This window comes from Durio zibethinus, chromosome 11, assembly GCF_047325235.1.
Source record: "Durio zibethinus cultivar Kanyao isolate XHJ-2024 chromosome 11, ASM4732523v1, whole genome shotgun sequence".
Lineage (NCBI taxonomy): Eukaryota > Viridiplantae > Streptophyta > Magnoliopsida > Malvales > Malvaceae > Durio > Durio zibethinus.
In genome coordinates this window covers 2,443,620-2,460,126 of record NC_143172.1, presented here as the reverse complement: position 1 = coordinate 2,460,126, position 16,507 = coordinate 2,443,620, and the positions used below count along the sequence as shown (strand labels likewise).

The 16,507-nt window shown below is 35.3% G+C and overlaps 3 protein-coding genes and 2 pseudogenes across 3 annotated transcripts; 1 reads left to right on the top strand and 4 right to left on the bottom strand.

Annotated features, from left to right (window-relative positions):
• Positions 1-1,072: 1,072 nt before the first annotated feature.
• LOC149515979 (FBD-associated F-box protein At4g10400-like) lies at positions 1,073-3,392 on the bottom strand. The gene is made up of 5 exons (XM_089768694.1): positions 3,314-3,392; positions 2,120-3,183; positions 1,814-1,975; positions 1,303-1,712; positions 1,073-1,094 (listed from the first exon to the last, which is right to left on the bottom strand). The coding sequence occupies exons 1-5, from the start codon at positions 3,390-3,392 to the stop codon at positions 1,073-1,075; spliced, it is 1,737 nt and encodes a 578-aa protein (XP_089624820.1).
• Positions 3,393-4,343: 951 nt separating this feature from the next.
• On the top strand, positions 4,344-5,395 carry LOC149515978 (uncharacterized; annotated as a pseudogene).
• Positions 5,396-9,865: 4,470 nt separating this feature from the next.
• Positions 9,866-11,155, bottom strand: LOC149515977 (uncharacterized). The gene has a single exon (XM_089768762.1). It carries the CDS (start codon positions 10,549-10,551, stop codon positions 10,201-10,203), a length of 351 nt encoding a protein of 116 aa, XP_089624888.1. The 5' UTR covers positions 10,552-11,155; the 3' UTR covers positions 9,866-10,200.
• LOC149515976 (putative F-box/LRR-repeat protein At5g02930) lies at positions 10,694-12,346 on the bottom strand. The gene is made up of 2 exons (XM_089768693.1): positions 11,008-12,346; positions 10,694-10,891 (listed from the first exon to the last, which is right to left on the bottom strand). The coding sequence occupies exons 1-2, from the start codon at positions 12,040-12,042 to the stop codon at positions 10,694-10,696; spliced, it is 1,233 nt and encodes a 410-aa protein (XP_089624819.1). The 5' UTR covers positions 12,043-12,346.
• Positions 12,347-13,294: 948 nt separating this feature from the next.
• LOC111289227 (small heat shock protein, chloroplastic-like) lies at positions 13,295-14,795 on the bottom strand (annotated as a pseudogene).
• Between the last annotated feature and the right edge of the window lie 1,712 nt (positions 14,796-16,507).

The window sequence follows — 16,507 nt, the reverse complement described above, 5'->3', positions numbered from 1 at the left end:
TGGCATCCACTGCAAGTTTTCAATTGTTTGAGCCTGATTTGTTTCAGTAAACAAATAGAAGTCGATTGAGTATGCCTGGCGGGACAAAATTCTTTTTGTTTGGGGACTAAACATTAATGTTGTATGGTCAACATTCGAGCAGGTATTGCTATGCATGCTGTGTATAAACCTTTGCATCTTACTCCATTCTTTTTTTTAATCTAATTGACTGAACAAGTGAATACTACTTTTAAGGTTTTGTTAAAAAATATGTAAAACCCCAGTCACGTGCTTCCCACAAAATACCCGTTTCTTTGAGAAAAAATTAGAACGGTGCTTGAAAAAGAAAATAAAAGAGAAAACAATGTAAAAAAAAAAAAAAAAGTCGAAATCTTGATATTCGATTCGACCTCTTTGATCAGAACTAGTTTAGGCTTTCTTTCCTTCTCTCCCTTCCCATTATTTAACTTTGTATCAGAATAGAAAGCCCTTCACTGGTAAAAGACCAAACCAAATAAAGAGGTCAATTGGCCTTTGTTAAGCTTTTTCAAGTCTCTGGCTAGCCATCACTACGCTGGAACACAAAGTTCTACAAAGAAAATCAAAACAGAAAGACAATAAAAGGGGTAAACAAGTAAAATATAAATAAACTCTGATTTCATGCAAATGCAAATTCTCCTTCCAATGCTATAAAAATAAATTAACAACTTGAATACAAACTAGAAATGAGAGTTAATGACCATCTCACAGTAGAAAGCCCAAGGAAAAATTGAAGAAATTGACCAAATGATCATATATTCCTTCCAAAAATCATCACTTTCATTCAAATCTCCAACAGAGGCATATGGTAACAGATCAGTGCATGAAGGCTAGGGGTCTGAAATTCATACATTTCTGCTAATCGTCGCGCATGCTTAATATGTAAAGTTGAAAGTACTAAAACAGTTGTCTGGTTTAGTTTCTACACTTAGGTGGATAAAGGAAGAACAGGAAACACCAGGTATCCAGATGGCCAGATCACTTCTTTAATATTGTTGAAATTGAATCATATATAGAGTTTTGAAACCGTCTGTCTCTTGTGAGTATTACTGTTCTAAACGCCAAAACTACCATACCTGAAATCATAATTGAAAAGAATGTTACTATCATTAAACTACTAACCATTAATTAGGATTCAATTGTCCCTGCATGTGGTTCCAGTAATTCGTTTGCCAACAATTAAGGCATCTCCAAAACAAAGTACTTAAACAGTATGCAATAAATATTGAAATATTGCTAATAAAATAAGCGAGCAAAACCCTTTAAGAGTCCTCTAGTACTCACCAGTCGCGGAATTCCCATATGCGAGTAAATTGGACTTGGGCATCACGAGAAGCTTTGGGATAACTATTGACCTTTTCTTTAATCGAATCTTCCTGCAAATGCTCTACATAATCTGGGGCTTCGTCTGAGGTACAAACAATATTTTGCAACACATTGTCAGACATGAAACTAGGATGATTCCGCCAGAGCAATTCCAGTTTTTGAAGATTCACAGCCTTTTCCAACAACAACCTCACCAGCATCATTTCACCATCAAATCCTGAAAAGCATATCACCATAATTGATTTGAGCTTTTTCAGACATCCTCGATGAAACAGATGATGTGGTGCACACTCCACCTCGACAAATTCAGGTTTCACATAATATCCCCGTAGGATAGAGCAGAATGCAGGCCAACATTGCTGCCGAAACTGTAAATTCATTTGACAGGTAATAGAAGAAAGCAGTATTTCAAGAATTAAACAACCAAGTAAGCTAACTATGTTAATTCATTAATAAGTCCAGAACTTACATCTATTGCACAATCCTCAAGAGAAGGGCAATTCCCTATGAAGGAAACAAGGTTGCAAACATCATTTGGAGACCACAATGAACCGTACCAAAACAGATGCTCAAGATTTTCGAATTCTAAGAATATTGGGTTGCCGTTCATGTAGTACTCTTTCGCCACGAACTTATACCAAGCAATATCAATATCAATATTTATCAGAAACAAATATCCAACAAACCAAAAATGGTAAAGAAGATGAAACATGGAAATTAAATTCAGGATCGGGAAAAAGGGCCGGGTATATATGGAAAGACAGAAAAAGGGTACCTCAAGAAACTGAGTATTCAAACCCAAAGTCTTCACTTGAGTGACTTGATTGATCAATTCTCTAATGTGGTCAATGTTTGCCTCATTAATTAGTTCTTCCTTCCCTAGCAGGATTGTTTTCCCTAATTCCTGACAGTTCTTCAAACGAATTTTGGTTAAGTCACCCGAGTAAATCAAGGTTAAAAGACCTGGAGCATCAACGTCTAATAACCTAAACTCCCCATCATTACAGTTATACCACTTGAAAGCAAGATGTTGCAGCTTAAGATTTCGACCCCTAATGTTGACATTAGCTAGCCCCACACACCTATCAAGGACCAAAACTTCAAGAACCAAGCATTCAAGAAGAAACAACTCCACGGTCCTGTCATCAAGATAACATTTTGCAAGAACAAGTGTGTGAAGGGAAGCAAACCCAGAACCAGAAAAAGTCACCCCAGGAGGTGGTGTGTAGTCAATATAGCTTAAAAAAAGAACCTCCAGCATTTGAGTTTGACCGTGCTTGGTAAAAAAGGAATTTGGCAACTTAAAGAATCTCGTCGTAGGAAAAGCAGACATGAGACCTATCCTCAAAATATGGACGTTTTTGGAGAGTGCAAAATCGACCCATTTGCTTATATGGGGCAGAGAAAAGAGGCCAACGTGGCCAACGACGGTAAATGATTCGATAGCTGGAGATTCAATGAGGTCCAAGGAGCGGCTAATGGGAGCGTAGTCAACAATCTCCCAAAAAGAGAAAGGTAAAGTGTGGAAATCAACAACGCGCGTGTATTTCCAGAGGTGGCGCCACCTCGTTGATAAGACGCTGGTTTGGATAGCCATTTGCATGGGCATCAAGGACAGAATGTGGTAAAGGATTTCATTAGGTAATTCACTGATTCGGTCTAGTTGCGGAGGAGGAGGAGTTGACGGCGTTACTTGTTGGAGGTTGCGATTTGATAGTGAAAGCTGCTTCTCCCTCTTTTCCATCCATGTCAGCCTTTTGTTCACAAGATAGCAGTTAGCAAAAATGTGATCTTCTCGATCTTCTTCCATCGTGGAAAACAAAATGGACCGAGTGGAAACTGGAAACCAATAAATGGAGCTTCGATAAAAAAAATTAAAAAAAAAAACTGCAAATGGGATTAGGGTTTATAGTAAAAGAAGATCAAAAAGTCCTAAAACCCTTTTTCTGTTTTTAACTGCTCAACAAACCAGGAAACCGTTTACTTCGTTTTCTGTTATCAGTTTCAGTTACATGAAGGAGCGTGTTGATGCGTTGTCCAATTTTCATTGGTAGAGTGTGTAGGTGACAGTCGCTGTGCTGTGCTGTGCTGGTACGGGATCATCAACGCTCCAAATCGGTTGTAACCGTTTTGTGATTCATTTAATAAGTTTACTCGTAGAACTTTAACTCGTACCGTACGTAAGGTAAGGTATATATAATTATAATTGATTAATTGTATTAATTAAAATATACAACTTATATATGATTGATAAATATTTAAACATATATAAATTGTACTTTTGAATTTATTAATTTAATTGGATTAAAATAATATATAATATAATTGAATTTTATTTTATTTTTCATTGTTGGATTAATTGGTTTGGTTCAAGCTTTTGAAATAGGCACTTGTAAGATTTTTAAATATATACATATAAACAGGTACAAGTTTTAAGATTATGTTTAAAAAATTGATTAGATTTACAAAGTTCGATAAAAAAAAATCAATAACAGGCAAAAAGTTAATTAAAAAGAGTATGTGGACAAAATTTAGCTGAGATGCAAGAAAGAGATTTTAATCATTAAGTTTAGTTGGGGTTGAGAATTAATTCAGATTAACAATGGGTAATTTAAGGAGTTAGAATAAAAAATTTAGGGTTAAGAGAACAGATATTCTTTTTTGTTGAATACAAACAATGCAGAACAACAGGTGTCATCAGCCTAACTTGCATCTGCAAGAACAACTACGTACTGTGCTATAGTCTGGAAAAGACATTTCAAATATACCAAGAAAATTAAAGAAATGAGAGTTAATAAGCATCTCCATACTAGAAATCCAAGTAGAATGTGATTGCCTAACTGCCTAAGGAAACAATTTTATAATAGTATAAATATATAAGTTTCTTCTGAAGGGTTGATTGCTTGAAGCCAAATAGATATGTTGTAAAATTGTATGAAACTTGGTAGAGGAGAAAGTTCATTGGAGGGAACTGGTAAAGTGGAAGCACATCATCATCATCAGTTTAAAGAAGCAGAGCAAGGTACTGATTTTATTGGAATGGTTACATCAAATAATAACACTTTTTTACATTTCGAGGATCTGGCACTTCCCTCGGTAGGTTTCCTGGGACCCTTTCTTTATATCTAATCCGTAGCCATGGAATTCGTGGTTGCTTCATCAATCTCCATATTTTTAGTTTCTTGGTTCTGTATCATTGTTATCTTGCTTTAGCTTGTATCTCTCCTCTTTGGAACGATATTTTTGGTATTACAGAACTTTTCGGTTTTCTTGATTTGATTAATCCATGGCAGATTTATGCAGCCTCTCCTAATGATGCTTCATCCATTATTGTGATGTTTTTATAATGATTTTTTGTACCAAAGACCTTCCTCTTAACAGCTCTGAGAAGAACATGCATGTAAAAGGCTAATTAATTTCATAAGAAACTGTCCTAAATTGTGAAACGTGTATGTACAAATGAAGTTTATTCTGTATTTCAGATGGTCAGAAAGTGAAAACCAGAAGAAATGATCTGAAGAAAATTAAGGTTCAGCATACTCATCAGCATAGATTATTTATTTTTGCAAGGAAGATAGAAGATATATGCAATTACCATGTAATAAACGAATGACTCTTTTGATCCCCAACTATATTGCAACAATGCCAATTGAACATGAAACTATTGCTGTCTAGTGTTAATTTCAATTATTTAGAAATCACATTGGTTAATGTTCAGTTTCAGGTAATAGTGATGACTGCAAACATGGGATGCGCGTTCAATGTCGAAAGAAAGTCTATCAAGTCATTTCTAAAATGACTGGTAGGAATTAACCAGTCATATGATTCATATATATATATATATATATGTTTTGATGGAGTAAAGGAAATTAATTTTTCTAAACTTGCAGGGCTAAGAGAGTACATAGTGGATGTAAGCTGTGAACAAGTGATTGTAAAGGCAGAAATTGGTTTTCGTTGGAATGTGGAAAAGAGAAAGGATTGGCATCCACTAAAAGTTTTCAAGTGTTTGAGCCTGATTTGTTTCAGTAAACAAATAGAAGCTGAATGAGTATGCCAGGCAGGAAAAAATTCATTTTGTTTGGGAACTAAACATTAATGTTGTATGATCAACATTCGAGTAAGTATTGCTATACATGCTGTGTGTAAACCTTTGCGTCTTACTCCATATATTTTTTTTAAAATCTAATGGACTGAGCAAGTAAATTCTACCGTTACGGTTCTGTTAAAAAAAACCTGTTAACTTAGCCAGCCATGTGCTTCCCACATAATACCCCTTCTTTGTTTGAAAAAAAAAAAATTAGAACGGTACTTGAAAATTTTTTTTGACAGAAAAATTCAAGAAAATAAAAGAGAAAAAAAATTACGAAAAAAAGAGTCTACCCATGAAATCTTGATATTTGATTCGACTTCTTTGATCCGAACTAGTTCAGGCTTTCTTTTCTTCTTTCCCTTCCCATTAATTTAACTTTGTATCAGAATAAAAAACCCTTCAACCCTGGTAAAAGACCAAGCCAATTAAAGGGGTCGATTGGCTTTTCTTGAGCTTTTTCAATTCTCTGGCTAGCTATCACTACGCTGGAATACTAACCTTTACAAAGAAAATCAAAACAGAAAGACAGCAAAAGGGGTAGACAAGTAAAATAAATATCAACTCTGATTCCATGCAAATGCAAATTCTTTGTCCAATGCTATAAAATTAAATTAACCGCTTGAATACAAAATAGAAATGAGAGTTAATTACCATCTCAAAGTAGAAAGCCTAAGGAAAAATTGAAGAAAGTGACCAAATGATCATATATCCCTTTCAAAAATCATCACTTTCATTCAAATATCCAACAGATGTATATGGTAACAGATCAGTGCATGAAGGCTAGGGGTCTGAAATTCAAACATTTCTACTAATTGTCATGCATGCTTAAACTGTTAAATTGACAATACTAAAATAGTTGTCTGGTTCTAGTTCCTACAATTAGGTGGATAAAGGAAGAACAGGAAACACCAGATATCCAGTTGGCCAGATCACTCCTTTAATATTGTTGAAATTGAATCATACATAGACCGTTGAAACAGTCTGCCTCTTGTGAGTATTACTTTCTAAACGCCAAAACTACTATACCTGAAATCATGATTAAACAGAATGTTACCAGCATTAAAACTATTAACCATTAATTGGGATTCAAATGCCCCGGCATGTGGTACCAGTAATTCATTTTCCAACAATTAAGGCATCTCCAAAACAAAGCACTTAACCAGTATACAATAAATATTGAAATATAGCTGATATTATAAGCTTGATATTCGAGCAAAACCATTTAAGAGTCGTCTAGTACTCACCAGTTGTGGTATTCCCATCTGTGACTAAATTGGACTTGGACATCACGAGAAGCTTTAGGAAAACTATTGACCTTTTCTTTAATTGAATCTTCCTGTAAATCCTCTACAACATCTGGGGCTTCGTCCGATATACAAACAATATTTTGCAACACATTGTCAGTCATGTCAATAGGATAATTCCGCCAGAGCAATTCCAGTTTTTGAAGATTCACAGCCTTTTCCAACAACAACCTCACCAGCATCATTTCACCATCGAATCCTGAAAAGCATATCACAATAATTGATTTGAGCTTTCTCAGACAACCTCCAAAATACAGCTCATGATGTGCACCCTCCACCTCGACAAATTCAGGCTTCACATTACATTCCCGTACGATAGAGCAGAATGCAGGCCAACATTGCTCCCGAAACTGTAAATTCATTTGACAGGTAATAGAAGGAAAGCAGTTTTTCAAGAATTAAAGAACCAAGAAAGCTAACTATGTTAATTCATTAAAAAGTCCAGAACTTACATCTATTGCACAATTCTCAAGAGAAGGGCAATCCCCTATGAAGGAAACAAGGTTGTAAACATCATTTGAAGACCCCGGTGAACCGTACCAAAACAGATGCTCAAGATTTTCGAATTCTAAGGATATTGGGTTGCCCTTCATGTAGTACTCTTTCGCCACGAACTTATACCAAGCAATATCAACAACAATATTTATCAGAAACAAATATCCAACAAATAAAAAATGGTAAAGAATATGAAACATGGAAATTAAATTCAGGATCAGGAAAAAGGGGCCGCGTATATCTCGAAAGACAAAAAAAGGTACCTGAAGAAACTGAGAATTCACACCCAAAGTCCTCACTTGAGTGACTTGATTGATCAATTCTCTAATGTGGTCAATATTTGCCTCATTAATTTTTTCTTCCTTCCCTAGCAGGATTATTTTCCCAAATCCCTGACAGTTCTTCAAACGAATGTTGGTTAAGTCACCCGAGTAAATCAAGGTTAAAAGACCTGGAGTATCAACGTCTAATAACCTAAACTCCCCATCATTATGGTTATCTTTATACCACTTGAAAGCAAGGTGTCGCAGCTTAAGATTTGGACCCCTGATGTTGACATTAGCAAGCTCCACACACCTATCAAGGACCAAAACCTCAAGAACCAAGCATTCAAGAAGAAGCAACTCCACAGTCCGGTCATCAAGTTTACATTTTGCAAGAACAAGTGTGTGAAGGGAAGCAAACCCAGAACCAGAAAAAGTCACCCCAGGAGGTGGTGTATAGTCCATATAGCTTAAAAAAAGAACCTCCAGCTTTTGAGTTTGACCGTTATTGGTAAAAAGAGATTCTGGCAACTTAAAGAATCTCGTCGAAGGAAACGATGACATGAGACCTATCCTTAAAGTATGGACGTTTCTGGAGAGTGCAAAATCGACCCATTTGCCTAGGTGGGGGTGAGAATAGAAGCCAACGTGGCCAACAACGGTAAATGATTCGATAGCAGGAGATTCAATGAGGTCCAAGGAGCGGCTAATGGGAGCGTAATCAACACTCTCCCAAAAAGAGAGAGGTAAAGTGTGGAAATCGACAACGTGCGTGTGTTTCCAGAGATGGCGCCACCTTGTTGATAAGACACTGGTTTGGATAGCCATTTGCATGGGCATGAAGGACAGAATGTGGTAAAGGAGGTGATCAGGTAATTCACTGATTCGGTCTAGTTGACGAGTTGACGGCGTTCCTTGTTGGAGGTGGAGATGGGAGAGTGAAAACTGCTTCTTCTTCCTTTGCATCCATATCATTCTTTTGTTCACATATTCCCAAGTACCAAAATAGTCATCTTCGTTATCTTCTTGCATCGTGGGAAACAAAATGGATCGAGCGGAAACCGGAAACCAATTAACGGAGCTTCGATAAAGAAAAAAATACTGCAAATGGGATTAGGGTTTACAGTAAAAGAAGATCAAGAACGGCCTAAAACCCTTTTTCTGTTTTTAACTGCTCAACCAACCATGAAACCGTTTGTTTCATTTTCTGTTATCAGTTTCAGTTACATGGTGGCGCGTGTTGATGCGTTGTCCCATTTTCAGTGGTAGAGTACGTAGGTGACAGTAGCTGTGCTGGTGCGGGAGTCAGCATCACTCCAAATCGGTTGTAACCGTTTCGTATTTCATTTAATAATTTTACTCATATAACTTTAACTCATACCGTACGTAAGGCATATATAATTATAATTGATTAATTGTATTAATTGAAATGTATATTTTATATATAATTGATAACTATTTAAATATATATAAAATTTACTTTTGAATTTATAAATTTAATTAGATTAAGATAATAAATAAAATAATTGAATTTTATTGTATTTTTCATTATGGAACTAATTTGTTTGGTTCGGGTTTTTGTAATAGGCACTTGTACCATTTTTAACTATATATATATATATATATATATATATAAACAGGTTCAAGTTTTAAGATTAAGTTTAAAAAATCGATAAATTTACAAAGTTTGATAAAAAAAATCAATAACAGGTAAAAAGATAATTAAAAAGAGTATGTAGATAAAATTTAACGGAGATGCAAGAAAGCGATTTTAATCATGAAGATTAGTTGGGGTTGAGAATTAATTCAGATTAAGAATGGGTAATTTAAGTAGTTATAATAAAAAATTTAGGGTTAAGAGAACAGATATTCATTTTTGAGTGCAAACAATGTGGAAAGTAAGCAGTTAAACTTCACAGTAAACATAGAAGCCATGACAGTACGCATAGGACAGCAGGTGTCATCAGCCTAACTTGCATCTGCAAGAACAACTACCTGCTGTGCTATAGTCTGGAAAAGACATTCCAAATATACAAAGGAAAATTAAAGAAATGAGAGTTAATAAGCATCTCCATACTAGAAATCAAAGTAGAATGTGATTGCCTAACTGCCTAAGGAAACATGAAGAAATTGACCGAATGATCATTCATATGGATTTCAGATTCTTCCCAAAAACCAACACTTAAAAGTTCATTGAAATATTCAACAGCTGTAAATGGTAACAGATTGCATGAAGGGGTCTGAAAATCAAACAATTCTATGTAACGTTGTTTGATCTAGCTCCCACAGTTAGGTTGATAAAAGTAAGAAGAAAAAACACATGTAGTATCGGGATGGCCAGATGGTCACTCTATTGATGTTGAATCTTTAGATTGTTTGCAACAGTCTTCTCTTGTGAGTATAATAGTTCTGAACGCCAAAACTATCCCTGCAATCATGAACAGAATTTCAAAAGCGTTAAAACAACTTACAGTTAGGATTCAAGGAAGCAGATTTTAAAGATTAATTTCTCCTTTTTTTTTTTCAATTCATTACATATTCTTTGTTGTTTCTAAATAGTTGGACATGTGATACCTGTAATTCATTTGCCAAAAATAAAGGCGTCTACCAAACAAAGTACTTAAGCAGTACGAAATGAAAATGAAATGCTAAAACTTTGATATTCGAGCAAAACCTTTTAAGAGTCTAATACTCACCCGTTTCAAAATTTCCATCTGCTCTTGAATAGGACTTGGGCATTAGGAGAAGCTCTGGGCAAACCAGTGACCCGGTCTTCAATCAAAATTCTCTTCAATTGTGTAGCTACAAGATCAGGGTCTGGGTTCCTTTTATGTAAACGTTGCCGAAGGACAATCTGCAACACATTGTCAGTCATGTCACTAGGATCATTCTGCCAGAGCAATTCCATTTTTTGAAGATTCACAGCCTTTCCCAACAACAACCGCACCAGCATCATTTCACCATCAAAGCCTGAAAAGCACAGGACTCTAACCGATTTAAGCTTTTTTAGATATCTACCCTGATACAGCTGATATTGTGCACCTTCGTCCATGACAAATGTAGGTTCCTGAATACTCTCCCTTACGGTATCGCAGAATGCAGCCCAATAATATTGCTGCCGAAACTGTAGAATCAATTGACAAGGTAATAGAAGAAAAGCATTATTTCAAGAATTAAACCACTCAGAAAGCCAATTATATACGTTCATCAAATTTTAAAAGTCCAGAACTTACATCTATTTCACAAGTCTCAAGACAAGGACAATCCCCCAGGAAGCATATAAGGTTGTAAACTTCATTTTGAGACTTCGGTGAACCACACCAAATCAGATGCTGAAGATTTTGGAATACTAAGAATGGAAGGCCCCTCGTGTAGTACTCAATGCCCACGAACTTATACCAAGCAATATCAATTATCATTGATCAGAAACAAACATCCAGCAAATCAAAAATTAAAAAAAAAAAAAATCCATAAAGAAGATGAAACATGGAAATGATAGAAAGGGTACCAGAAGAAACTGTAAATTCACACCCAAAATCTTCACGTGAGTGACTTGATTGATCAATTCACTAATGTGGTTAATGATTTCCTGATAAGCTTCTTCTAACTCCCCTAGTAGGATTATTTCCCCTAGTCCCTCACAGTTCTTCAAACGAATCGCGGCTAAGTCACCCGAGTACTTCAGAGTTGAAAGACTAGGAGCGTCAACTTCGAATAACATATCCACCTCCTCCACATCATCAAAAAGGTTCCACTTGAAAGTAAGCTGCTTCAGCTTAAGATTTGGACCACTGATGTTAACCCTAATAAGCCCAAAACAACTATCGAGGACCAAAACCTCAAGAACCAAACATTTACGAAGAAGCGACTCCACAGTCCCGTTAACAAGTTTACAATTTGTTAAAGAAAGCGACTGAAGAGAAACAAACCCAGACCCAGAAAACGTCACCCCTCGAGGTGGTGTAAAGTCAACGTGGCTTAGAAGAAGAACCTTTATCTTTTGAGTTTGATCGTTCTTGGTAAATAAAGATCTTGGCAACAGAGCGAATTTGACTGGATAAGAAATTTGCATGAGACCTATCCTCAGAGCTTCGACGTTTTTGGAGAATGCAAACTCGACCCATCTTCTTACATCAGGATGAGAACGGTAGCCAACGTGACCAACAACGGTGAATGATTTGATATTAGGAGATTCAAGGCTGTTTAAGCAGCGGGTGATGGGAGTATAGTCAACAGGTTTCCTGGCAGAGAAGGGTAAATCGTGGAAATCTACAACGTGGGTGGATTTCCAGAGATGGCGCCACCTTGTTGACAAGATGCTGGTTTGGATAGCCATTTGCATGGGCAACAAGGATAAAATTCGGCTAAGGACGTCCTTGGGTAATTCACTGATTCGGTCTTGTTGAGGAGTTGACGGCGTTGCTTGGTGGAGGTGGTCCAGGTGGATATGGGAGAGAGGATTTGGCAGTGAAAGCTGCTTCTTCCTCTTCATCCACATCTTCCTTTTGTTCACAAAATCGCGGGTTTCGCCGGTTGGTTGCATCACGGTGAAACAAAATGAAGTGTAACCTGGAAACAATGGAACTTAGGAAAGAATAATCTGCAAATGGGACTCTGGGTGTTCGATAAGGGTTTATGATAAAAGAAGAGGAAGAGGAAAGCCTAAAACCCTTTTTCACAGCATTTTTTTCTTTTTCTTTTTTTTTTTTTTATGAATTTCAGGCGTAGGCTAGTGTTGTGCGAGCTGTCCAATTTTCATTGGCAGTCGCTGGTGGCGTGCTGTCTGGTACGGGAATCAGCTACGCTCCGAGTCCAAGTCGGTTGTAACGGTTTCCTATTTTCTTGGTTAAAATAACAAAGAAAAAATTCAACTTTGTCGCTTTGTAAAAATAACATGTAAATAAACTTGTGAAATAAAATGATATAAAATCAATACATATACATTAAATAGAAACTTGCAAAATAAATTTTTACATGTGTGAACATAATAAATACTAAACTCTTTTTTTTGTTTGATACATATAATTTTTTATTCAAATCTTAAAGGCAAAAACAAATTGCCGCTGAAGATTCTCATTTTTTACCTTTGGCTTTTTTTTCAGTTCTTACTGTTCTGAATTTCTTGAGAAAAATGAGACTGTTGTACATTGAGGGAAAATGATGGGAAAATGATGTAAGTATTGCTGTTAAAGAGATCAATGAAGAAGACAGTCTTCGTTGGGCCATGGTTGAGGTCCTGAGGAGTAGCTGCAAGTTATGGTTTAAGTCTAAATTTCATGGGGGAAGATATTCTCTATAGCCAAAAAAATAATGGAAATTTTTACAATTTTATTTAGGATTCAAACTTAAATTTTATGGGAGAATATCCTCTTTACATCTTAAAAAGTAATGAAATTTTTTACTTTTTTATTTAAAGATGAATAATGTACTACTTTTCCTTAAATATATGATATTTAATTAATGATTTAAAATTAAATATAAAATAAATAAAAAATAATTAACTAAGATAAAATCCAAGTTCGAAAAGAAGTTGATTAGTAATAAAATTTATTAGTAGTAAAAAAGATGTTTTATTTCATGGTATAACTTGGTCTTTATAAAAGATATAATAACTTTAAAGAAACAAAGTTATACTTCATTTATCACACAAAACTAACCTTATTCCATTTCTAGTTCACATCTTGAGAAAAGATTTACATTATGAAACTAATTAAACAACTCTCTACAAAGCGGCAAGTTACCCTAGTCCTCACTTCCATTATCTTGACTAACAGGAAACCTCTAAAACTTCCCTATCACTCAACGGTGACCTGGTACCCATCCTTTCTTTCACCATAGGCACAATCACTTTCAGGACCCCATTTTTCATTTCGGCTTTTATCTCATCGACCTTATACGTAGTTGGAGGAAATTCAAGCTTGCTTGGATAGTGCCTCCTACTCTCTTCATCCTCTGACTCTCTGTCGCCTTCTCCCCAGATGATCAGAGTGTTTTGATCCACCGAGATTTTAACATTCTCTTTGCTAAGGCCTGGCATGTCAATGCGGAGATCCTTTCCTTGAGGACACGCTGGGATATGAGAGGAAAGGGTGGTCCATGAATTGATCCATTAGGTTCAGGACCTGACTTAGCCTTCTTGTTGGAGAAAATGGATCAAATACATACGCACTCCCAAAAATAGTAATTGATCATTCAATTCTGTGCTGTAAAACATTGGAATCTCACTAGCGGGAACAAATTTTCAACTTTAAATCTAAACCTAAATGATAAAACAAAATTGAAAAACATTCAACCTCAAGCAATCAAATGTTATGTTCCTAACGTAAAAGAAAGGGAAAGGGGACTAAGAAAAGAACTACCAGAGAAGAAACGGGGGGAGGTGCCCCGGCGGCGAGAGACGAAACGATCGGAGCGGCGCTCAACGTCGACCGAGCGATCCTCGTTGTTGAAGTTGGTGACCTGAGAGTTGGTATTGAGGGAGCGAATGACGGAAGGAGTAGCCACTGAAACGGTATATGATTCGATAGTAGGAGATTCAATGAGGTTCAAGGAGCGGCTAATGGGAGCGTAGTCAACACTCTCCCAAAAAGAGAGAGGTAAAGTGTGGAAATCGACAACGTGCGTGTGTTTCCAGAGATGGCGCCACCTTGTTGATAAGACGATAGTTTGGATAGCCATTTGCATTGGCATCAAGGACAGAATGTGGTAAAGGAGGTGATCAGGTAATTCACTGATTCGGTCTAGTCGAGGAGGAGTTGACGGCGTTGCTTGTTGGAGGTGGAGATGGGAGAGTGAAAACTGCTTCTTCTTCTTCCTTTGCATCCATATCAGCCTTTTGTTCACATATTCTCAGGTACCAAAATAGTTATCTTCGTTATCTTCTTGTATTGTGGAAAACAAAATGGATCGAGTGGAAACCGGAAACTGGAAACCAATTAATGGAGCTTCGATAAAGAAAAAAATACTGCAAATGGGATTAGGGTTTATAGTAAAAGAAGATCAAGAACGGCCTAAAACTCTTTTTCTGTTTTTAACTGCTCAACCAACCATGAAACCGTTTATTTCGTTTTCTGTTATCAGTTTCAGTTACATGGAGGCGCGTGTTGATGCGTTGTCCCATTTTCATTGATAGAGTATGTAGGTGACAGTCGCTGTGCAGGTACGGGATCAGGAGTTTTCTTCTAAACTAGTATATTTCTAAATCTTAATTCCTTTATAAGAGTACTTTTAAACTTTATTACAAAATAAAGATAAATTCACTGTAATAAAATTCCACATCAGCTTTTTCCACGTCATTATTTTCTTCCTTCAATATTCCTCCGTCATAGCCAGAGGAATGGTTAGATGTCGGTGCCGCCATAAAACTTACGTCATCTTACCATTCCTCATATGGGTCTGGGCAACTCCAGCAACCAGTTCCCTCAGAGATAAAATGAAATAGAAGGTCCATGAAGTCCTGCTTACTATTTTTTTAGGCACCACGGACATCATTATCCCAGAACACTATGTCACTATCAGAGTTTCCACCTTCACCATCTTCTGCTCGTTGCCGAGAAACATTTCCAGAATTACCATACAAATGCTTGGATAGAATGCATGAAGAATATTTGTTGCAGTAATTAAATCATCATCCCCAATATGAACACCAGCCACAGTTTTCAGTTGGCGTTGTTAGTAAATTTAAGAAAAACAAAAATAGTAAGAAAGAAGAAAATATTGTTTTGAGTCGTGAATAATATTATCTTAAAATCAATTATGTCTATAGAATATAACAAAGTCTTAAAACTCTTTAAATCAGAAGTAGTGAGATTGGTCAAGTAGAAAGATCTATTTATAATAAATAAACAATCATCAATCAAGTCAATTTAAAAAATCATGATATTTTATATAGTCATATTTTATTATTTAAATAAACTTTATTTAAATAGTCATATTTTTCACTGTTCAAAAATATTTATTCAGAATCAGTAATATTTCGAAATAAATAATAATAATAATAATAATAATAATAATAAAGATTTTAAAAAATTAAATATATTTACCAAACAAGCCCAAGTGCCTAAGTGCCCATCTTTGACTGAATCAGAAGTAGTGAAATTGGTTAGGTAGAAAGATCTATTTATACTAAATGAACAATCATCAATCAAGCCAATTCAAAACGTCATGACATTTTATATAGTCATGTTTTATTGTTTAAATAAATTTTATTTAAACAGTCATGTTCTTCATTGTTCAAAAATATTTATTCAGAATCAGTAATATTTCGAAATAAATAATAATAATAATAATAATTTAAAAAAATTAAATCTATTTGCCAAATAAACCTAAGTGTCTAAGTGCCTATATTTGACATTTTAAAATTGTCTGACCCATTGAAAAACTCCTAGCAAGTTTAAATGACTTGGCCCACTCCAACACTTAGATCAATTACTTAAATAACATAAGTAATTTCTTTTAAACCATATATAAGTGATCTTTCTACTCAATGTGGGATACACCACATTCTATACTAATAACAATCTCTCACTAGTTTAGAATATTGATGTTTAATCTTTAACCTGTTACACAAATAAATATTATAAATACAATAAGATATCTTTCGATTTAAATCTTCAATTATCATATATACCTTAGAATTCTAATAAAGTTGATAATGTCAGCAGATTAAATCTTAACTCATACTGTTAAAATTAAAGATATAACACACATAATACTTATTTAATATTCCGTCAGAGGTTTATAATCGCTTTAGCATTATTATAACTATGTGCTTATCTTTATTCATAAATATTTACAAGAAAGTTCTCAATTTTCTTATTGAAGCAGCACCACTTCTATGTTTATGTAGGTGAAGTTTTTTATTTATGTCTCCATTGACATTTATAAACTTCATTAAGAGTTCAATCTCATCATTCATTAACGCAATGGCTTACACTAGTATTCTAAATATTTAGAATGTGTTAACTAGTGTTTACAGACATATAACAATAACTTGTTGTTTCCTATTA

Excerpts from the sequence above, each read along its gene's own strand:
- LOC149515977 (XM_089768762.1), bottom strand. The coding sequence starts at position 10,551 with ATGGACGAAGGTGCACAATATCAGCTGTATCAGGGTAGATATCTAAAA.
- LOC149515976 (XM_089768693.1), bottom strand. The coding sequence starts at position 12,042 with ATGCAACCAACCGGCGAAACCCGCGATTTTGTGAACAAAAGGAAGATG. Across the intron at positions 10,892-11,007 it reads TGAATTTACAGTTTCTTCTG|TTCGTGGGCATTGAGTACTA; the intron begins GTACCCTTTCTA and ends GCTTGGTATAAG.
- LOC149515979 (XM_089768694.1), bottom strand. The coding sequence starts at position 3,392 with ATGAAAATTGGACAACGCATCAACACGCTCCTTCATGTAACTGAAACT. Across the intron at positions 3,184-3,313 it reads ACGAAGTAAACGGTTTCCTG|TTTCCACTCGGTCCATTTTG; the intron begins GTTTGTTGAGCA and ends ATTGGTTTCCAG. Across the intron at positions 1,095-1,302 it reads ATATGGGAATTCCGCGACTG|GTATGGTAGTTTTGGCGTTT; the intron begins GTGAGTACTAGA and ends TTATGATTTCAG.